We start from the raw sequence: 23548 nt of genomic DNA on the forward strand, positions 1-23548 counted from the left end.
CAACATTATCCTAGGACACGTATATTTGCTTCCATTAGTAAAGAGTGTGTCAGGGATCAAGCTCATCATGTCTTACTGGTAAACATAAATTTTGATTGGCCAGATCCACATAATAGCTATTTTGGAAATGTGCCCATCATTTGCTTTCTACATTCTAATTTGGTCCATGGTGCTAAAAATATTGTCTACCTCTTTTAGAGCTGAATCCATTCTCCAGTGGTTTCATTTTCCATCATTAATAGAACCAGAAGTGAAGGATAGTTTCTTTTCTTTTCTTTTCTTTTCTTTTCTTTTCTTTCTTTCTTTCTTTCTTTCTTTCTTTCTTTCTTTCTTTCTTTCTTTCTTTCTTTCTTTCCTTCCTTCCTTCCTTCTTTCTTTCTTTCCTTCCTTCCCTACCTCCTTCACTCCATCTTTCTTTCTTTCTTTCTTTCTTTCTTTCTTTCTCTTTCCTTCTTTCTTTCCTCCCTCCTTACCTCTTTCTTTCTTTCTTTTTTCTTTCTTTCCTTCTTTCCTTCTTTCTTTCTTTCCTTCTTTCTTTCCTTCCTTCCTTCTTTCTTTCTTTCTTTCTCTTTCCTTCCTTTCTTCCCTCCCTCCTTACCTCTTTCTTTCTTTCTTTCTTTCTTTCTTTCCTCTTCCACCGTATTTTTCCTCTTTTTTTAAGAAAAAAGGAACTCATTTTTGTCAGAGAAAGCAAGTTGTTTATTACGGTTTACATCCAAGCGTTCTCTATAGAATTTAGTATTCAACTGTACCCCAGAAAATTGTATAACAACATTAGCTTGCAGAAATGAAACAAGAATCATTATTCTTATGGATACCACTTAGTGTTAAGAAAATGCACATTTTCAAAGGAAGAAAAAACATGGCATAAATAATCTCTTTGCCTTATTAGGTCCAAATGTTAAAGTTTAAATTATTTTACTGCACAAACTTTCTTTCATATCTTGGCAGTAGCGATTTCCATTTTTATTCCTTCAGCATCCATAATCTCGTCGGAATCAAAAACAGATGGTTTGAGATCATTGGAAAGCTTTCCCTGTTGCCCCCTTCCCTAGTTTGAAAAGAAAAGGTCCTAAAAAGTAACCAAGAATAATGGAACCGGTACAGGAGAGAATTAAATGGATTGCCTTAGGAAGAATGGGGGAAACGATTCAAAAAACTACTGTTAGTTTTTATACTTTTGTTTTGCTAGTCATTACAATAGAACAGCCTGTGTCGCCTGCTGGCAACCATTCAGAATCCTCCATAACCAAAGAGGCTTGAACAACAACTTCGGATTTATTTCATAAAGAAAGCTCGAGGGATTTTGAACTAACTCTTACAAGGATATTACACTTCCTGAAATCCATAAGGCACTTATCAGGGGACTGATATGCAAGATCATTGCTGCAGATTAATGGCTACCCTTTCCTATCAACAGAGTGACGATCAGTCTCATCTCTGGAGCCCACCAGCTCCAGATGGAGCATCTTCAAGATGTATTTCTTAGGCTGTGTACAAAGAAGGATCTTACTGAAAGCTAGACGAGAAATTTAAAAACTACCAGTTCCTTTGGCATGTGTATTCATTCTTCTTGCTTCCTTTCATGAATTATTGCCCAAAAGTACTTTGGTGGGTTTCTAAGGTACCACAAGCAGGATCTGGAGAGCAGCTTTGTGCAAAGTAACAATTGAGCATTGTTCCAGCAGATGTGCGAAATACCAGTTAGTAGCATCAATTCTCACATTCTGCCACATCAGCACCGTTTCTAAGGCTCACGAGTTAATCTCGATTAAGGTTAAATTAACTTCTAACGCTCATGAGTTAATCCCATGCATTTTCTCTAGGGATAAGCCTCCTGAATGCAGTAGAAATTCAATTCTGATAAAAATGCATAAGGTTTTGTTTCGTTTTAAAGAAGTAAACGCATAAAGGTTTGGTTAATTCCCTCATGCTTTACATGTATCCCTTAGAATAAAAGAACATTCCAAGCAAACCTCTGTTTTGAAATGAAATAGACTGCCTTTGGATCTGGCTAATTTCATTTCAAAACTAATGCTTTGAACAGTGAAGTTCTTTCTGTATCAGCAAGCTACTCCTTAAGCACTGAATTACACAATAATTTATTATGTGTTTAATAATGCTTGATTGATTCAATGGACTTTTCCCCCACCCCTTCTTTTCACTCTTTTGGAAACTATTTGCAAAGGTTCCATTTCAGCTATTTTTGAAATACATATCAGCTTTTTTAATCTGTTAGCACGAGCAAAAGCAAATGTATGATATTCATAATTCCATTGACAATTCTCAATTGTCTTAAGTGAATTTTTTTCTATAATGGTGGTGAGCAAGAAGAATACCAGCTGAAATACAGAAGTGTAAAATCTTGAATGTGACTAATTCTTCCTAGATGGTTCTGTTTGAAGCTTTTAGAAAGAAGCCTCACTTCTCTTTGCTACATTTGGAAATGAAAAGCCCATTTCTAATTCTTAAAGGGTTTCTCTAGATTTCCTCCCCCCCCCCCAGACCATAAAATGTTATTCCATTTAGTATATTGCCTTTTGTTGAACAAACTGCTCTCCTGGAGTGGGAGGTAATAACAACATAACAGCAATCAACATCCACATTGCCTGCTCACAAGGATGCTTTTCTAACAAATAAAATAGTCAAGAATATTTGTTGCCAAAATCATGTTGGTTGTTTAATCTTGACCCAAGGAAACTGAATTGCGCTGAATATGTAGCTTAGGCTAGCCAAGGTTAAAAGCCTCATTAAAGTCAGCAAGTCTAACTTTTCCTAAAGTTTCTTTTTTTTTTATTAGTAGCAACAACAGTACCTTTCATTTACATAATTTTTCTCAGACAAAATTCCATCATATTGCTGCTGTTGAGATCAACTGCACTGACTCACAGTAACTTAAAATAGATCGGAGCAAATAGTTTAGGGGTGTGGAAGACATGGTTTGACAAAAGCTACTGAATTCCCAACAGCCTTGGCCAGCAAGACTAATAGTGAGGGATGCTGGCTTGCAGTAAATTCTTAAATTACACATGTCTGCATTTGTACAGCACCCACAGGGGCACTCACATCTCCTTCTTTCTCCTTTATAGGGATAACCGAATAACAGAGTTGGAAAGGACCAGTGGGGGGTTTCAAAAATTGTTTGAACCTACTCTGTGGGTGTGGCATCCTTTGTGGGAGTGGCTTGCCACCCATGTGACCGGATGGGAGTGGCTTGCCGCCCATGTGACCGGATATGAAGATGCCGATGACACTTGTCAGAACCACCTTAAATTACCTCACACACAGCACTGGCATGCATAAGAATATGATGTAAACTTGTTTTTTAAAAGGCATCTTTGGTTTGCGTTAAAACAACTTCAACACACGCAATGTTCTGATTGCACCACAAACGCAGTAGTCATCCTTACCTTTCACAGAGGCACTGAATTTTATAAATATGAGCATGATAGTGTAGAATAATCATATCCAAGGACCAGTGGTGGGTTTCAAAAATTTTTGGAACCTCTTCTGTAGGTGTGGAACCTCTTCTAACCGGTTTGGTAGATTTGATGAACCGGTTCTACCAAATAGGTGCGAACTGGTAGGAACCCACCTCTGGAAAGGACCTTGGATGGTCTTCTAGTCCAACCCAATGCTCAAGCAGGAGACATTATACCATTCCAGATGAGTGGCTGTCCAGTCTCTCCTTAAAAACCTCCAACAACTTCTGAAGGCAAAGCTATTCCACTGGTTAATTGTTCTCACTGATAGGAGGTTAGGATGGAAAAACAGCGCTTCCATGATTATCCCAGGAAGGAAAAGCGAATGTATTATTATTGTAAGTAACAAAGACATAAGCAGACAAATGCTGTGACATACATGATTAAGTCAAATGTCCTGACACAACAGCAGCATTGTGTGATTACATCATTGCATGTCTGTTTTCATTTTGGTTTCTCTGCAGTATTTTTCTGCAAATGCAGCTGAGGACTTGGCTATGTATTTTATAGAATGTTTAACTGCTAGGAACTTCTTACCAAGAATGTTGTACTATCCAAGGAAATAATGCATCCAGGCTGTTACATTATTCTGTTGAAGACAGTGGAGCATATTAGTGTAAACACATGAACATTACATTCACAATAATTTACATAAGCCATGAAAGACAAGCCAGCCTGCTCTCCCAAATCTGTTGGTCAAGAATGGTAGAGGCAATCTCAGAAAGAGGGTTGGTTCAAATAGTCAATATTTGGGCAACAGTTTAATGGCGTACTACTTAAACCTCAAATACTATATCCAATCTTCAGCTGTTGCACTTTGTAGGGTTCGTGTCAACTAGGCAATAGTCAGATGATTTCTTTTCTTCCCCTCCCCCTTCCCCCTCCTCCTTCTTTGAATGAGAGAAGGGAAACCATGAGAGAGGGAGGGAGGGAGGGAGATGCAAACTGTGCTTTTCATTAGTGAGAACTATGGTAAATCATGGTAAATTGCAACATTGATCTATGATTTCTACCCATAGCATATTTTATTTACTTTACAGATTGTCAACAATGTACTGCATGACTATGATTAGTTGATTGGTTGCTGCTGCAGGCTCAAATCTGTTATATTATTTTCTGGTGTAGAAAGTTGTGAGTCAGTTCTAGAATATCTTTGTTCCAAAGTAGATCACATCAGGATCAGTGTAGTGGACTTATTTCTAAGCTAGCATGCTTAGGATTACAGCCCCTGCCCGTTACTTTATTTCTTGACTCTAAGTTATACAACATTTGTTATTTTGATTGAACTATGATGGGCAATTCTGCGTAGCAGACAAAGCTATGTATATCCCATGTTGCTCCACATTGCTCCTGAAACCGACTGAACCACTTCAGTCTGGGTATCACTGATTTGGCAATATACTCAGCCCAAAGAGATCTGAGAACCATCAAACCCATCTCCCTGTTCCTATCATTGAGTTGAGCTTTGCCTGTTTGTCAAGTTGATTTCCAGGTCTAGCTTGCTTAGAAAAGTTGACATATCAATTGACATCAAAACAAAAGGTAAAAAGAGCATCATTATTGTTGTTGTTGTTGTTGTTGTTGTTGTTGTTGTTATAATATAATATAAGTTATAATAATATATCTAATATAAATAATATATAAAAATAATATAGTTAACTGGACACAAGCTGATTTGGACATTTTGGACCGAAAAACCAGGAAACTAATGATAATGCACTACAGTTTACATCCACGTGGTGATACTAATAGATTATACCTTCCCCGAAAATCAGGTAGCAGAGGATTATTATAAGTGAAGCAAATAGTTGAAGAAGAAAAACATGCACTGGCTGATTATTGAAAAGAAAGTCAAGAACATCTATTAATCAAAGTAAAGAACAAAAAACTATTGAAGGTCCAACAGATGAAACAAGAATATAGAAAAGATGTGATAAAATCAAGAATGGAGAGTTGGCGGAACAAAGCACTGCATGGCCAATTTCTGAAAAAAATAAAAGATAAAGTGGACAGTGAACAAACTTGGTTATGGTTAACATCAGGTACATTAAAGAAAGAAACAGAGTCATTAATCCTGCCTGCGCAAGGACCAATTACATGGTTTCTGGCTCAAATATCTGACCAGTTTACATGCAATATTGGCCAGGCAACTGAATGAAATTTTACAAAAGGGCCAAATTGATGAATGGTTGACAACTGGAAAAACATACTTGATTCAGAAAGATGCAACTAAAGGAACAACACCTGAAAACTACAGACTAATAACATGCTTGCCAACAACCTTCAAATTACTCACAGGCATTATTGCAGATAACATGATGGATTATTTGGAAACAAACAACATCTTGCCAGTAGAGCAAAAAGGCAACAAAAGAAGGAGCAGGGGCACAAAAGATCAGCTCCTAATTGATAAAATGATTTTAGAAAATTGTAAGAACAGAAAAACAAACTTGAATATGGTCTGGATTGATTACAAAAAGGCATTTGACTCACTGCCACATAGTTGGATCATAAAATGCTTAGAAACAACTGGCATTAGCAAAAATATTACATCCTTTACTGAAAAGGCGATGAAACAATGGAGAACTGAGTTGGCAGTAGGGAATGAGATCTACGGAATGGTTAATATCAAGCGAGGAATTTTCCAGGGTGATTCACTTTCACCTCTTCTCTTCATCATCGCAATGATCCCACTATCAGTAATCTTTAAAAAAATGAAATTAGGCTACCAAACAGCCAAAGAAGCTGAAAAAATTTCGCATTTACTATATATGGATGATTTGAAACTCTATGGAAAGTCAGAAATAGAAATCCAATCATTGACAAACACAGTCCGAGTATTCAGCACCGATATTTCAATGCAGTTTGGCATGGAAAAATGTGCCACTGTATCCATAAAAAGAGGCAAAATCACTGCATGTGTAGGAATTGAAATGCCCAATGGCCAACTAATTAAATGCAATGAAAATGAAGCCTACAAATACTTAGGCATTCTGCAGTTGGATAACATTAAGCATGGAGAAGTAAAAACTATTGTCAGGCGAGAGTACACCAACAGAGTTAGGAAAATTTTGAAATCTAAATTGAATGGTGGAAATACAATCAAGGCCATAAATACCTGGGCAATACCAGTTATAAGATACACAGCTGGTATAGTTAACTGGACACAAGCTGATTTGGACATTTTGGACCGAAAAACCAGGAAACTAATGACAATGCACTACAGTTTACATCCACGTGGTGATACTGATAGACTGTACCTGCCCCGAAAATCAGGTGGCAGAGGATTATTACAAGTGAAGAAAACAGTTGAAGAAGAAAAACATGCACTGGCTGATTATTTAAAAGAAAGTCAAGAACATCTATTAATTGAAGTAAAGAACAAAAAACTACTGAAGGCCCAACAGACGAAACAAGAATACAGAAAACATGTGATAAAATCAAGAATGGAGAGTTGGCAGAACAAAGCACTGCATGGCCAATTTCTGGAAAAAATAAAAGATAAAGTGGACAGTGAACAAATTTGGTTATGGTTAACAACAGGTACATTAAAGAAAAAAACAGAGTCACTAATCCTGGCTGCGCAAGAACAAGCTATCCGCACAAATGCCATTATGGCCAAAATCGAAAAATCCTCTGATGATGCCAAATGCAGACTTTGCAAAGAAGCTGATGAAACTGTTGATCACATACTCAGCTGCTGTAAAAAAAATCACGCAGACTGATTATAAATTGCGGCACAATTCAGTAGCACAAATGATCCATTGGAATTTGTGCAAAAATTATAATATTAAAACAGCAACAAACTCGTGGGAACATCACCCTGAAAAAGTCACCGAAAATCAGATGGTCAAGATCTTGTGGGATTTTCGCATACAAAGAGACAAAATACTGGTGCATAATACATCAGACATCACACTGGTTGAGAAAAATAAGGGCACAATCATAGACATCGCAATACCAGGTGATAGCAGGGTCGCCGAGAAAGAACATGAAAAAATAGCAAAATACCAGGACTTAAAAATCAAAATTCAACGACTATGGCACAAACCAGCAGTGGTAATTCCAGTGGTAATTGGCACACTGGGTGCTATTCCAAAAGCACTGGAATTACATTTTAAACAGTTAAAAATTGACAAAATCACCATCAGTCAAATGCAAAAAGCCGCACTGCTTGGATCTGCACGCATATTACGAAAATACGTTACGACGTCCTAGGCCCCTGGGTGGGGCCCGACTAGTAACCAATGCCAAATCCGGCGAAACAACTGGCCGCTGTGATACAATTTTATAATAATAATACTGTTTTACTCTGAGCTGCCATAGATTTTATAATAATAAGAATCACCTCATTGAGCAAATGACCAAAACTGGCAGCAGACACTGTGACAAGAAGCTAATTTTAGTTTGTACATGCTTTTAATGGATTTTTACTGTCATCTAAATAAAAGGAAATAAGTTGCTTGCTCATCTAAATCCTCATCCTTATCTTGTGAGATATTTATTTATCTAGTTACATGAAAAAAAAAATAATTAAAAACAATCCAAGCAGCATCTGCAAGGAGATGCTGAATAGATATCAAACCGCTCTTCTCCTTGAAAAATTTGGAGCCCAGGAGCTGGGAGATACAGTAAAGAAGATGTTCCTACCAAAAGGAAAATTGGCTGTCTACAGATATATTTCCTTCTTTCTTTTTAAGATAGACCTTCCTGCCATTTAAAATGCAGTGAGGCTGAGCAAACCATAATATTAAGTCATGGTATTACGAATGTCCGGATTGGCACCAACGCCTGCTTCGAAAGTACTCTGATTCCTGTAAAGCTTTTCATTTTCTGCTTCATCGAGTTTTTCAGAATTGCAATAAATCAGGAGCCCGAGAGCATTTTTTTTTTCCTGACTAAACACATTTCGTTAATAATGAATCATTTATTTATGATGGAAGAAAAAAAAAATGCTACTGACTTCTTCAAGGTTTTAGCCTACCATAAACTGAGAAAGCTCTCCTTTTATGAAGTTGCTGTTGAATACTAGCGCGGGAAAACTAGCGCGCGAACAAAGGGCTCCTTCCTGATTGGTTCCCGGGCGGAGCCGGTTCAATCCTCGCCCTGATTGGCCGAGCTACTCGACGCCCCATTGGCTCCTCGTTCAAATCCGGGGGTATAAATGTAGGGCGCGAAACACGCCACGTTGAATCGCAGTTTACTATGAGCTGAATAAAGTCACTTTCCTCTTAACTCTTGTCGCGTCCTTCCCTTCGCTCCAAGCTACAAAACTGGCGACGAAGGTGGGATCCCGATTCCCGCGACCACGGAGAAGAACAGCCAGCTGCCACCGCGTCTGAACCAGCTAGCACGCTATCCTCGGACCAAGAACGCCGGCAGCGAACGCGAAATTTTCTCCGTCATTCTCTCTCTCTCTCCGGCTCCACATCACGATGGCGTCATCGCTTCCTCCTTTCGCGCCATTCGGCGGAGCCACCGGAGAATCATGGGACGGGTTCATGGAGCGGTTCGAGTGCTACCTAATCGCCTCGAAAAACCAGGCTCAGACCGACGAGGAGAAGTGCAGTTTCTTCCTGTCCTGCTGTGAGCCGTCCATGTTCGCCTCTGCGAGAGCCCTGGCCGCCCCGAGGCCAGCCTACAAACTTGGGTGGGCCGAGCTGATGTCCAGGCTGAGGAACCACTACGCTCCCTCACCCTCTCTGTTTGCACGCCGTTTCGCTTTCCGCCGCCGAGTGCAAAGGGCCAACGAGTCCATTAGCCATTTCCTGGAGGCTTTGCGCACCGTGGCCGCCCAGTGTGATTTCGCAGACCTGGAGGAGAATCTTGCGGAACAGTTTGTGTGCGGGGTCCGCGACGCACATTTACGCGGCCGATTACTCCGGAATCACAAGATTACCCTGATGCAAGCCGTGGAGATAGCGCGAGCAGCCGAACTCTCCGAACAATCCACGGCCGACATGGAACGCCTCCAGCTAAACCCCCCCGCACAACCCGCCGCGGGGCCGTCCACCCAGACGAACCTCGTCGACGATCTCTCCCCTGCCGAAGACGAGGAGGAGGAGGAGGAAATCGTTGGCCAGATGAGGATGCAGCCGAAGCAGAGGCCACCCCAGCAACCGCCGGCGCCCGTTCAGCCAGCATCAAACGCACCTTGCCGCGGATGTGGCGGCCGCCACAGCCGCGCAGCCTGCCCGTACCGCTCTGCCGTTTGCCGCCGCTGCCGAGGAGAAGGGCACCTCGCCAGAGTATGCCGGGCTCCCCTGCCAGCCCCGTCGTTCATGCAACCCAGCAACCAGCGCCCGGCGCCGCAACGCCGCCAGCAACCACGTCCCGCGAAGCGCACTGAGGACTGCTACTCAACCTACCAGCCCTCCAGCGCTGACTGCGTGGTCTACCAGGCATCCCACGTTCCTGCCGGCCACCGGAAAATAAGCACCGCCGTCCGGCTCGAAGGTCAGCTTTGCCAAATGGAGGTGGACTCCGGTTCATCCCGTTCTCTCCTATCTTGGGCTTTGTTCTCCCGCCTTTGCCCCGGGGTTCCCCAGAGAAAGCTGCGCCCCGCCCGGGTCTCCCTCCTAGACTACCAGGGAAATGGGATTCCCACAGCCGGGATATACCACATCCGGGTGGAATACGGGAATTTTAAAGGGAAACTCCCAGTTTTAGTCGTTAGAAACAACCTGCCCGCTCTCCTGGGGTTGGAATGGTTCTCCGCTTTGGGCCTCACCATAGAAGGGGTACACAGGGTAGTTCCCCTCGCCGTAGATAGCGTCCTAGACGAGTTCTCAGATGTATTTGATGGGAGATTGGGCTGTTATAAGGGCACCCCAATTTCCCTCTGCCTCGATCCCCAGGTCGCTCCCGTTAGACTAAAGGCACGCAGGGTTCCCTTCGCATTGCGAGCAAAGGTAGACGCAGAACTGGACAAACTTATTGAGCAAGGGGTACTCGAGCCCGTAGATCACGCCCGTTGGGAAACCCCCATAGTCCTCCCGGTCAAACCCGACGGATCGGTGAGAATATGTGCCGACTACAAGTCGACCATCAATTTGGCCCTGCAGGCAAACCCGTATCCGGTTCCCGTAGTGCAGCACCTACTCCACTCCTTAGGACAGGGCCGCATTTTCGCCAAGCTAGACATGGCACAGGCCTACCAGCAGCTTCCCGTAGACGACGATGCGGCTACAGCCCAGACCATCGTCACCCACCGTGGGGCCTTCCGTTGCCGCCGCCTACAATTCGGCGTCTCGGTTGCCCCTGGGATTTTCCAGAGCCTCATGGAGCGGTTGCTCCATGGGCTCCCAGGCGTCGTTCCCTACTTCGACGACGTCCTGGTCGCAGCCCCCAGCCACTCGGAACTCCTGAAAACACTGCGGGAGGTCCTCACACGTTTTAGGGAGGCAGGACTGAAATTAAAGCGCAGCAAATGCGAAATTGCTGTTCCCAAAGTTGAGTTCTTGGGGTTCCTCATTGATGCCCAAGGCATCCACCCCACTCCTTCCAAAGTTGCCGCCATCAAAAACGCACCCGCACCCACCTCTAGGGCGGAATTACAGGCGTTCCTGGGGCTTCTAAATTTCTACGCCCCTTTTATCCCCCACAAGGCGTCACTAGCTGAGCCGCTACACCGACTACTTGACCGGTCAGCGGCCTGGAAATGGGGTAGCCGTGAAGCGCACGCGTTCGCGGCTATAAAAGATATTTTAACTTCATCGGCAGTCCTAATCCAGTACAGCGATAGGATGCCTCTAATTCTGACTTGCGACGCCTCCCCCTATGGCGTTGGGGCGGTCCTGAGCCACGTCCTCCCGAACGGCTCAGAAGCCCCCATAGCTTTCTATTCCCGGACACTCTCCTCCACGGAGCGGAACTACAGCCAAATCGATAAAGAGGCCCTGGCTGCAGTCTCCGGCATTAAGCGGTTCCATGACTACCTCTACGGTAGGAATTTCACCCTGGTCACGGATCACAAGCCCCTCTTGGGGCTACTGGCGGGCGACAAGCCAACCCCCCCCATTTTGTCCCCCCGCATGACTAGATGGACGGAGTTTCTAACAGCGTATTCATATACGCTGTTATACCGTCCGGGCAAACAGCTAGGGCACGCAGACGCTCTAAGCCGTTGCCCTCTGCCAGAGACGGACACAGCCCACGTGCCCGCGCTCTCTGTTCTGTCCATCGCCGAATCCGACCTCCCTGTCTCGGCCGCGGACGTCGCAGCCTGCACAAAGGCTGACCCCGTCCTATCTCAGGTTGCTTCATGGGTTTTGAGGGGGTGGCCCACGGAAAAGGTAGCGGAAGAATTCCGTCCATTCAAAATGCGACAAGCCGAACTCGCCCTTCATGGGGGGTGTCTTGTCTGGGGGGATAGGGTAGTGATCCCCACAGCCCTGCGGGCACGAATCCTGCCTGCACTCCATAAAAACCACCCAGGCATAGCACGAATGAAAGCGTTAGCCCGTAGCTATGTGTGGTGGCCCTTGTTAGATTCCGAAATCGCAGATTATGTAGGCCGATGTAGAATATGCCAAAATTCCAGGCCGAATCCCCCCACAGCCGCCCCTCGCGAGTGGGAAATCCCTAGAAGCCCATGGTCCCGTTTACATATTGATTTCGCCGGTCCCTTCCACGGCCGAAATTTTATGATAGTGGTAGATGCTTACTCTAAGTGGGTGGAGCTGGTGATCATGACCTCCACCACAGCGGAGAGTACAGTGAGGGCCCTCCGTAAGATGTTCGCTACCCATGGGTTACCGGATGTGATAGTTTCCGATAATGGGCCCCAGTTTACCTCCACCACGTTCCAAGAATTCCTGGCCGAGCAAGGAATCAGACACGCGGCCACAGCCCCCTATCACCCAGCTAGCAATGGCCGGGCGGAGCGCGCAGTTCGCTCAGCGAAAGAAGCCTTGGGCCGCATGGGCCAGGGCGACTGGCAAGAAAGAGTGGCGGCTTACCTCTTGAGCCAGCACTCCATACCCTGCCCAACGACGAATAAAAGTCCCGCAGAGCTCTTGATGGGTAGGAGATTGCGAACCTCCCTAGACAGGCTCCATCCACTCTACGCAGGGGATCTGCCGAGCAACCTGGGGGCCCTCCCTTCCCACGCGTTTAAGTTAGGGGATCCGGTATGGGCCCGCTCCTTTTCCGGGGATCCACGGTGGGTTCCCGCAACCATCACAGCTCTGACCGGCCCCTGTTCCTTCAGGGTCGGCCTGGCCGACGGAGCACAATGGAGGCGCCACGTGGACCAATTAAGGCGTCGCCTTCCCGCGGAAACAGACGGCCCGAGCCCTGCGCACACCCGCTCACACCAGGAGCCAACATCGTTGATTTTTTCCCCATCGGACCGTTTCCACCCGGGGAACGAGAGGCAAGCCGATGCGAACTTTCCGGACAGGCACGCCTCAACCGGCTACTCTTTTCCTCGAAGCCCTTATCGAGACTCTGAACCTACACCCCAACCAGACTGCACGGGACCGCAACCGGACACTCCGGTTGCCACGGAAACGCCACCCCAGACAGTTGGACATTGGACAGGGGACCCGGGGCCAGCTCTCTCCCGCGGGCCCGAACCACAGGTTCACCGCCCTACCACGGACACACCTCCGCCAGCGGGTTCCCCCCCGTCAACGACCGCCGGGGAGCCACGAAGGTCAGGGCGAGAACGCCACCGCCCCGCCTACCTACAAGACTATGTTTGCCCTTCCCAAAGGAACTCTTTGACTGGGGGGGGAGGGGTGTTGAATACTAGCGCGGGAAAACTAGCGCGCGAACAAAGGGCTCCTTCCTGATTGGTTCCCGGGCGGAGCCGGTTCAATCCTCGCCCTGATTGGCCGAGCTACTCGACGCCCCATTGGCTCCTCGTTCAAATCCGGGGGTATAAATGTAGGGCGCGAAACACGCCACGTTGAATCGCAGTTTACTATGAGCTGAATAAAGTCACTTTCCTCTTAACTCTTGTCGCGTCCTTCCCTTCGCTCCAAGCTACAAAAGTTGCAATACTGGAACAAACCTACGATAACCCTCTTGCCAAATCTTTCACAAAACCAGATAGTATGTAAGAAGTTCATTGAAGACCGTTTATATGAACAGACTGAAAGAGCTGAGGTGGCGCAGTGGTTAGAATGCAGCACTGCAGGCTACTTCAGCTGACTATTAGCTGCAGTTCGGCTGTTCAAATCATCACCGGCTCAGGGTTGACTCAGCCTTCCATCCTTCCGAGGTGGGTAAAATGAGGGCCCGGATTGTTGGGGGCAATATGCTGACTCTGTAAACCGCTTAGAGAGGGCTGAAAGCCCTATGAAGCGGTATATAAGTCTAACTGCTATTGCTATTGCTATTGCTATTGCTAAATCCAGAGGGCACAGATCACAGGGGAAGTTGCAATCTTCCTCTCTTTCCCATGCCAATTCATGAATAAAATTCTCTTATACCAATGTTCGTATTGTTTTGAGATAAAAAAATTAAAAGAGTAGGATGCTACAGGGGGGGAAAAAGAGGCAAATTGCAAGCATAGGTTTTCTTCTTTTTGCCAAAGAGGTAGGTCTTGGCTTTCTGCTTATCAAAACTTAGTAACAGCATTTTTACAAGAGCAATTTTGTTCACAGGACCTCAGAATTCACACATAGTTTTGCCATTATTCGGTTTAACCCGACTTAACAGTATTAATTCCAGGTAAGGAACTAATGATTTGAAATTGCTTATTTTCTGTCTCTCCTTGCTGGGTTTAGATTTCCTGTGTAAATTTGTGATTGGCAGATACCAAATACAGTTTTGTAAGCCTCCCATCATGTTAACAATTAGGCAGCAAAGGACATTTCAGCAGAAATGTAGCCACCATCTTAGCTCTGATTACTATCTTTCTACATTTTTGGTTTTCCATCTCCTCTTTAGTAGAGACACCCAAAGTCTCTCTCAACCCTCAACCATCTTATTCTCCCCAACACCCCACCAATATTTTTTTTTATACAAAGAAAAGAAATTCTACTCAAGAACGAAAATAGTTTCAAGAAAACTCCAAACCGGAAATTCCAAAGGTCAAGGTTAGTCAAGTAAAAATAATGTTGATATCCTTGTGCACAGGCCTTAAAAATACGGTCTTTACTTATGTCATTAGGTTGTATGTAATCTGACACATAATGAAATGCAAACTGGCTTTTCAGGTTGGATGAAGCAGCCAGTTTAACTTTGGCATTTCCTGGCTGTAAAGTGAATGAGAATGCGAATATCAAGGGCTGAAGCAGAGGAACGTTGTCCAATCTGGTTTTCCCAGGCAGTATTAAAAATAGTTATATAGCAAGAAGCGTCCTGGGTTAAAAGTTTTTAAAACTAAACCTGTTCTAGTATCTCTCAGTTCTCAGGGGGTCACACATTTCCCATCCCATTGTGCATATTTGGTCTGAAGAGAACCATGTGTAGGATTTCTTCCAATGATTTGTTCATTAAATATTCCATTATCTCAAAAAAAGGGGGGTTAAAAGCAATGTTCAGTGTGCTTACCAAGATTATACAGTTGGTGTTCATTCATACTTTCCCAATATTTCTAAAGTTTTTGATAATTGTGTCAGACAATAAAGTTAATTGATGTCAATGGATGTCAATGGAATCATCTTCATTATTCTTAGGCTTTTGCCTTGTTATCGCTATTGGATGTACATGTTATTTAAGCCTTAATATTACATGACAGTATTAAATGTTGTTGATAGTCTGATGTTCTGTCCCCCCTTCTCGGCTCGATAACAGACGACAGGCAAGCAACTTAAAAGGAACTCTCTTTATCAGTTCTTGGCTCAGACTGGCTGTGAGCCCAAAAATAACGTAAATAAAGTCTCTAACGAGATAACAAAATACCAAACAAAAACTCTTACAAGCAAGGCACTTCTCCAAGTGTATCCTTGAATCAGGGTTACAGCAATACAAAGCACTTCTCCAAGTGTATCTTACATAAAACACGACTGATGATCAATCAATGTTGAACGAACCAAGGAACATTGACTCCTGCAACTAGGGCGTGGCACCATCCATCCTTTTATCCCCAGAATATGCCCCTAACGAGCCACAGCTGCATAATTAAACTTGTATCCCGAAAAGACTCACAGAAGACTGCTGCTGAGTCACAACAGTCTGAGATATATCTGAGGTATATTTTTTGATATACAACTAAAGTGTATTATTTCTGACTGAATATGAAAGGAAGGAAAGGGGCGTAGAATGACAAAACCGCGGTCCCCTAAAGCGCGCTCGACGAAAACGCGTACCTGACGTCATCAGCAGCGTGACAAATATGACCGCAGAGAAAAAAGGGTGCTTTAAAAAGCGCTTTTAAAGCAAGCCGATTCACATAAAGGTAAGGGTTAGGGTTAGGGTTAGGGTTAGGGTTAGGGTTAGGGTTAGGGTTAGGGTTAGGGTTAGGGTTAGGGTTAGGGTTAGGGTTAGGGTTAGGGTTAGCTTAAGGGTTAGGGTTAAGGTTAGGGTTACGTTAAGCGTTAGGGTTAGGTTTAGGGTTAGGTTAAGGGTTAGCGTTAGGTTTAGCGTTAGGTTAAGGGTTAGGTTTAGGGTTAGGTTTAGGGTTAGGTTTAGGGTTAGGTTTGGGGGGGTTAGGTTTAGATTTACGAGTTAATTTTAACTTTACCGCTCACAGTGTGCTGTTTTCGTCGCGCTGTGATGACGTCACGTACGCGCTTTCGTCGAGCGCGCTTTAGTCTACCGCGGTTTTGTGGTGGAACCGGAAAGGGGAAGGTAGCAAGGTAGCAAGGAAACTGAAGGGAAGAGAAGGGGAGGGGAGGAGAGAGCAGGGGAGAGAAGGGGAGGCGAAGAATGGAGGGGAAGGGAATGGAACGGAAAGGAAACGAAAGGAAAGGAAGCAAAATACCAGCAGGCAAAGCAATTTCATCATAGATTAAAATGAAATGGTGTCATGCAGAAAACTGCAGGGAGGAGACAGGGAGTTTATCAGGAATCAACACTGATTCGAAGGCATAGAAAACAAACATGCCAAAAAGATATGAAAATAGAACCAAATGATATCCATCCAAATGGAATTTCCAAATATTTTCTAACTGCATAAGCGTAGGGCATGTCAAATTTTTCAATTTTCAATTTCCAAACATGGGGGTTACTCAAAGGTTGTGGTCCCGTCTTGGGGATTGTAAAGATACTTTTGGTTCCTTTAATATAATTTAGATGTGCTTGGTAAGCAACTACATAAGTATCATAACTTTTTAACATTTTGTTTGTTTCATCAGTGTCGCCTGACGCATTAGAGGCTACACTGTGAAGCAAAGAGAATAGAAACTCTGTGACTTTCTTCTCTTGAGTTCTTTATCCTAGTTTAAATGAACACCTTGATGTTTTCTGCCAGTTTCAGTAAAGGGATCTGTGGTTCTTTTTTCCATGGAATTTTCCATAGATTTCCTTATCAGTTCATAATCCAGTTGAGTAGAAAAATAACAGGAAAGGGGTCAAATATTCGAATTTTTATTGAATACCTTTTCACAATAGACTGTATTTCCATTGATTATGTACCATCAAGTCAGCATCAACTAAATCTATGTTAGGCATTCCAAGTGGCCTTGGCAATTTCTAAAATGTTGAAATAATTTGATTGGTAAGAAGCTGGTCTAAAGGAATAAGTAGGGTAGGGAAGAATAGGATAGAATGGAATAGAATAGAATAGAATAGAATAGAGCAGAAGAGAGCAGAATAATGGAATGGAATGGAATGGAATGGAATAGAATAGAATAGAATAGAATAGAATAGAGCAGAGCAGAGCAGAGCAGAGCAGAGCAGAATAATGGAATGGAATGGAATGGAATGGAATGGAATGGAATAGAATAGAATAGAATAGAATAGAATAGAATAGAATAGAATAGAATAGAATAGAATAGAAGCAGAGCAGAGCAGAGCAGAGCAGAGCAGAGCAGAGCAGAGCAGAGCAGAGCAGAGCAGAGCAGAGCAATGGAATGGAATGGAATGGAATGGAATAGAATAGAATAGAATAGAATAGAATAGAATAGAATAGAATAGAATAGAACCGAAGGCAAAGGTCTGAGAGAAGAGCCAGGTCTTCAGGGTCCTTTGAAAGGGGTAGGGGACCTGCTTGAATCATAGAGGAATTTAGTCAGAGACAGAACTGAGCATAAAGAGTAGTAAAATAAGCCTTTAAAGAGAAGTGGGGGACTCTAGTCTTGCCAGGTGAACAGTAGAAAACAGGTTCGCCTGGTACATCAGTTGCGCCCCTTCCTGGATCGGGATGCTCTGTGCACAGTCACTCATGCCCTCGTCCTTTCTTGCCTGGACTACTATAACGCTCTCTACATGGGGCTGCCCTTGAAGAGCACCGGGAGGCTTCAACTGGTCCAGAATGCAGCCGTGTGGGTTATCATGGGGTCACCTAGGTGCTCCGATGTTACACCCCTTTTAGGCGGCCTGCACTGGTTGCCGGTTGTCTTCCGGGTGCGACTCAAGGTACTAATTATGACCTATAAAGCGCTCCATGGCTTAGGCCCAGGGTACCTGCGAGACCACCTACTGCCACCGGTAGCCTCCCACCGTCCAGTGCGATCCCACAGAGTTGGCCTCCTCAGGGTGCCGTCGGCCAGACAGTGTCGGTTAGTGACCCCCAGGGGGAGAGCCTTCTCTGTGGGAGTGCCTTCCCTCTGGAATGAGCTGCCCCCGGACCTCCGATCCGTCCAACATGCCCTAAAAAGTTGGCTTTTCCAGCAAGCCAGCCTGGCCTGAACAAAACAAAATAAATTATTGGCCATTGTTAATTTTAATTCGATTTTTTTTTAAAAAAAATGTTATTGTCAATTCTTATTGGGTTTGTTTGGATTATTCTATTTTTTTTTAACTTTTGTATTATGTGTTCCTTTTAATGTTGTACGCCGCCCTGAGTCCTTGGGAGAAGGGCGGCATATAAATCTAATAAACCTAAACCATAAGATTGGCATTTTAGGGCAGCCTTGCCCTCTGAGAAAAACCTAAACTCATTACAGGAGCCTTTTTTTTTTTTAATTTTGGCTTTTGATTTTTTTTGTAAGTTGAGTCCTCATTCCTCAATTCTTTTCTTCATAAAATCTATATATGTAATTGAACTCGAGCTGAAATCTGCCTCTGCAGTCCTAGTGTCAGAGGGGAAAAAAACATAAAATAAAAATATTGGGATAAGGCAAGAATTAGTAGGCAGAACTCCCCTCAAATTCACACAGCTGTGATCCTGCAACATTATAGGTGCTCATCATTTTTTTTCCCTCCATAATCCTCCTAGGTCTCATTCGTGTGACATGGAAACAATTACATTAAAATGCAGATGGAGATTCCAGCAATCTCCCTGGAATAGACAAATATACTTTGAAATAATTTACAAATGATGCACAGAAAACTGCGTGCCATCTGGTCCTGGGGAGAAAACACTTTTCTCCCCATAGGCTTTTTATGTACGATGTTTCTGTTTTCACACAGAGAACAGAGAAAAAACAATGAAGAGTAGGCTTTAACTCATTCAGAAACAAGCGGTTTCCCAAGGCTGAATGCAGATAGATCGAGAGAAGAAATATTTTATATTTGCAGAGAGAATTCTACATTTCTCTCTAGGGCTGAAAAGATAAACATTAAAGAACAATTAGGAAGGAGTCCGTAACAGAATGGATTCCCAAATCAATAGGTCACCCAACTTAATTCTTACATTGTCAGCTCATTTGATTGATACTCTTTTGCATTAGTCAGAGTTGATACCTACACAGCTACCCCCCCCTTCATTGATTGATTCAGGCACAATGATATCATTAATGTGACTTTTAAATAAAGAATCAATAGGTAGCTTTAACAGCAACTTGTAACTCTTGACTTCTGCCCAGCTTCCAAAAAAGGTTGAGTATCAGTGTTCTGAGTAACACATCCGCCAAAAGCAGAACTCTGAGGCAGGTAGATTCCTTAAAGAACATGTTTATTGGATACATCATATTGGCACAGCTAGTGAAAACCAATTCTAAAAGTTCCCACAGTTTTAGTCTAATTAAAAGAGAAAATACCCCCCCCCCCCCCCAAAATGTCACTGTTCACATTGTCCAATGAAAGTTGCTAGCAGGCTGCTCGGTCACGCCTCTCCTCTTTCAACTGCCACTTGTTGGGATGACCTTGGTTTTCACAAGAAAACTTTTTGTTTTGACTGTTAGCCAGTTTATCTATTTCCCCCCTCCCTTCCCCCTCTCAGGGTTTGTGGCAGCTATGAGGCAGCAAAAGATGGTTTCAGCCGGGTTCGCTTCAGAGTTGACATTGAGATTCTCAAGGATATTAGTATTAATATGGGTCTTGGACTACAACATTAAAACAAGTTTGAATTTGAGGTTTGATTTAAATAGCTTTGTATTTTGTAGCAAGTTTCGGCAGAAGGCATTGACCAATTTTTAGCACCATAACTGGTGTCTGAAAATTGCTGGACCAATTGCAAAGAGCAAGAGATTGCACATATGCTAACTTTCAATCAATCAATCAATCAATCAATCAGAATAGAGCTGGAAGGGACCTTGGAGGTCTTCTAGTCCAACACCCTGCTCAAGCAGGAGACCCTATACCATTTCAAACAAATGGCTCTTCAGTCTTTTCTTTAAAACCTCCAATGATGAAGCACCAACAATTTCCGAAGGCAAGCTGTTCCACTGGTTAATTGCCCTCACTATTGGGGAGTTTCTATTTAATTCCAGGTTATTTCTCTCCTTGATTAGTTGCCGTCCATTGTTTCTTGTCCGGCTTTCTGGTATATTGGAAAATAAATTGACCCCTTCTTCTTTGTGGCAGTTCCTCAAATACTGGAACACTATTATTATGTCATCCCTTCTTTTACCTTAATGTAGGAGAGAAAGTCTTTGTTTTCAATAATGTCTCCATTGTACATTTAAGACAGGGATTAGCAGGGTTTCTTGGCTTCTTTCTGTGTCTTGCACAATTGTCTGAACTCAAAACTTATCATATATATAGAAATGTTGAGTTGAAATTCTAGAAAGAGTGCAGAGAAGAACAACAAAAATGATTAGGGGACTGGAGACTAAAACATATGAAGAACAGCTGCAGGAACTGGGTATGTCTAGTTTAATGAAAAGAAGGACTAGGGGAGACATGATAGCAGTGTTCCAATATCTCAGGGGTTGCCACAAAGAAGAAGGAGTCAAACTATTCTCAAAATCACCTGAGGATAGAACAAGAAGCAATGGATGGAAACTAATTAGGGAGAGAAGCAACTTAGAACTAAGGAGAAATTTCCTGACAGTTAGCACAATTAATCAGTAGAACAACTTGCCTCCAGGAGTTGTGAATGTTCCAACACTGGAAGTTTTTAAGACGTTGGACAACCATTTGAACTGAACCAACTGAAATAGCATAGGGTTTCCTGCCTAAGCGGGGGGTTGGACTAGAAGACCTCCAAGGTCCCTTCCAACACTGTTACTCCATTCCGTTCTGTTCCATTCTGTTCTGCAAATCTCATGGGTTCGGGCATGATTGCCAAAATCTCATAAGGTACCAGTAATCTTTGAAAAAGGAGAGCTAAGGCTCCTTTTGCTGCCTCATAGCTGCCACCTGTCAAAGTTCAGAAGACATTACTGTCACCTTGCAGAACCCTGGGAAACAGTGAGAATTTCATGCACTTAATATTCTTTATATGTGCCTGTCAAAATATATACATATACTTTCATAGAACAGAGTTTTTTCCCCCCAAGATTAAAAGACAGGGGGAGGGGACAGAAATTCATGCAGTTAGAGATGGCTTTGTGTGTTTTTCTTTTAAAGTTTGGGTTTGGGCCCTTTCTTATTCAGCCACACTTCTTAAGCTAAACTGAACCTGTCACACTTTTTCCTGTTTCCTTTTTCCCCTGTCACCTCCCTCATCTTTAAGAGATGCATGAGAAATGCCACACATGCCACTCTATGTTGGGAATAATTTGGGCAAAAGGTTTGTCCAATTCACCATTTCCTTGATAAATGGGAGAGAAAGTACATCATCTTTTTTTTTTTAAAGAACGTGGGCAGAGTCAAAACTGACAAGACTATTTTGTATTGTGTTTACACTCTTGACTTTCTCTCTGGAGCATTATAGGTATTCCCTGACTTACAACAGTTTGTTTAGGGACCCTTTGAAGTTACAACAGCACTGAAAAAAAATGACTTATGACCCTTTTTCATACTTAACAACTGTTGCAGAGTCACCCGTGGTCGCATCCATCAAAATTCAGACGCTTGGCAACTGATTCCTATTTTTTAGAGCCGAGGTGGCGCAGTGGTTAGGGTGCAGTACTGCAGCCTACTTCAGCTGACTGTTATCTGCAGTTCAGCGGTTCAAATCTCACCAGCTCAAGGTTGACTCAGCCTTCCATCCTTCCGAGGTGGGTGAAATGAGGACCCAGACTACGGGGGTGATATGCTGACTCTGTAAACCGCTTAGAGAGGACTGAAAGCCCTATGAAGTGGTATATAAATCTAACTGCTATTGCTATTGCTATAGAGAGGGCTGAAAGCCCTATGAAGCGGTATATAAGTCTAACTGCTACTGCTGTTGTTATTGCTATTGCTATTTTGATGATTGCAATGAGACATGGGATCACTTTTTGCAAACTTCTGACAAGCAAAGTCAATGGGGAATCCAGATTCACTTAACAACCATGTCATTAATTTAACAATTGCAGGGAGTCACTTAACAACGGTGGCCCGGAAAATAAATTCATAACGAAAATTTACAAATATTTATTAGAAGTAACATTAGAAGAAGAAAAAGTTAAAGGTTGCGTGATAGCGTGGGCCAAAAACTTTGGTTACAACATAGATCTAGTGGATTGGGAAAGAATTTGGAACACAAATTATAAACTAACACGATCAGCAGCACTTAAAGAAAATATATACAAAATGTTTTATCGTTGGCACTTATCACCAACAGGATTGGCTAAAATGTACCCAAACATGAAGCCCACCTGCTGGAGGTGTAAAAAAGTACAAGGGACTTATTATCACGTATGGTGGACCTGCCTGGAAGCACAAAAATATTGGACAAAAATTTCGAAATGTGTGCAAGAAATTACAGGAGAACAGATAAAATACAAACCCGAAATCTTTCTACTGGGAATAATCAAAGGGAAATATACAAAGAAAATTAAGTACATATTAACACATCTGCTAACTACAGCTAGAATAGCATTTGCCCAATGCTGGAAACAAAATAATACCCCCTCGGACAAATTAGTGATAAAAAAAACCTTTGGATTGTGCAGAGATGGACAAATTAACACTGAAATTAAAAGATAAAGAAGAGTCGGAATAGTATGAAATTTGGAACAATTGGTACAAATGGCCGCAAAACAGGAATAAAATTAGTTAAGCCAAAAAAAACTATACATAAATATATATAGAACTGTGTATAAAGGTGTGTAAATATAGAAGTGAAATATTATATACATGTAGAGGTATGATGACACAACAATGTTGATGTAATGACTGTAAGGTGTTGTAGAAGGGGGAAAAAATCTGCAAAAAAAACAACAACAACAACGGTGGCAAGAAAGGTTGTAAAATGGGGGAAATTTCACTTAACCATAGGAATTTTGGGCTCTGTTGTGGTTGTAACTCAAGTGCTACCTGTATTTTTCAGAATTCATGTCCTTCTGGAAGAATTTGAGGTTTTGCCTCTTTTCTAATGTACATCATGTCTGAGAACGCTAACTATGATGAAGCAGCCTCGAGAAAGTTGCTTGATTACACAGTGTCTTGGGTATCTCATTTTCTGTTGCTGGATGTAATAATAGGGGTATTTTTCTTGCAGCCTTTTTACCCTAATTCCTAAAGTTGACAAGAGTCACTAACAAACAGTAAACCTTTGATGTAAGGGACTTTGGGGCAGGTGTGTTTGTTTAGAATGTCCATTCAATCCAAATGGTGTTTTTGTTTAATTATCCGCCATCGAGTCATTGTGGACTTTTATATAGACCACAATGATAAATGTTCTGATGACAATCTGCCTCTAACATGGTCTTTTAGGTCTTCCAATGATGCACTTGAATCTATTCACCTGGCTCCTT

At 43.0% G+C, this 23548-nt stretch overlaps 1 protein-coding gene across 1 annotated transcript in view; it reads left to right on the forward strand.

Moving 5' to 3' along the window:
• Positions 1–4451: 4451 nt before the first annotated feature.
• LOC148045665 (uncharacterized) overlaps positions 4452–23548 on the forward strand; it is a 78528-nt gene continuing 59431 nt past the window's right edge. The window contains exons 1-2 of the mRNA XM_087717049.1: positions 4452–4464; positions 6615–7193. Coding sequence (XP_087573175.1) covers positions 4452–4464; positions 6615–7193 — 592 coding nt within the window. The remainder of the gene's footprint in view (positions 4465–6614; positions 7194–23548) is intronic.

The sequence above is a fragment of the Thamnophis sirtalis genome, unplaced genomic scaffold (genome assembly GCF_051295495.1).
Source record: "Thamnophis sirtalis isolate CommonGarterSnake01/CBP01778 unplaced genomic scaffold, rThaSir2_p1.2 scaffold_5, whole genome shotgun sequence".
Classification (NCBI taxonomy): Eukaryota; Metazoa; Chordata; class Lepidosauria; order Squamata; family Natricidae; genus Thamnophis; species Thamnophis sirtalis.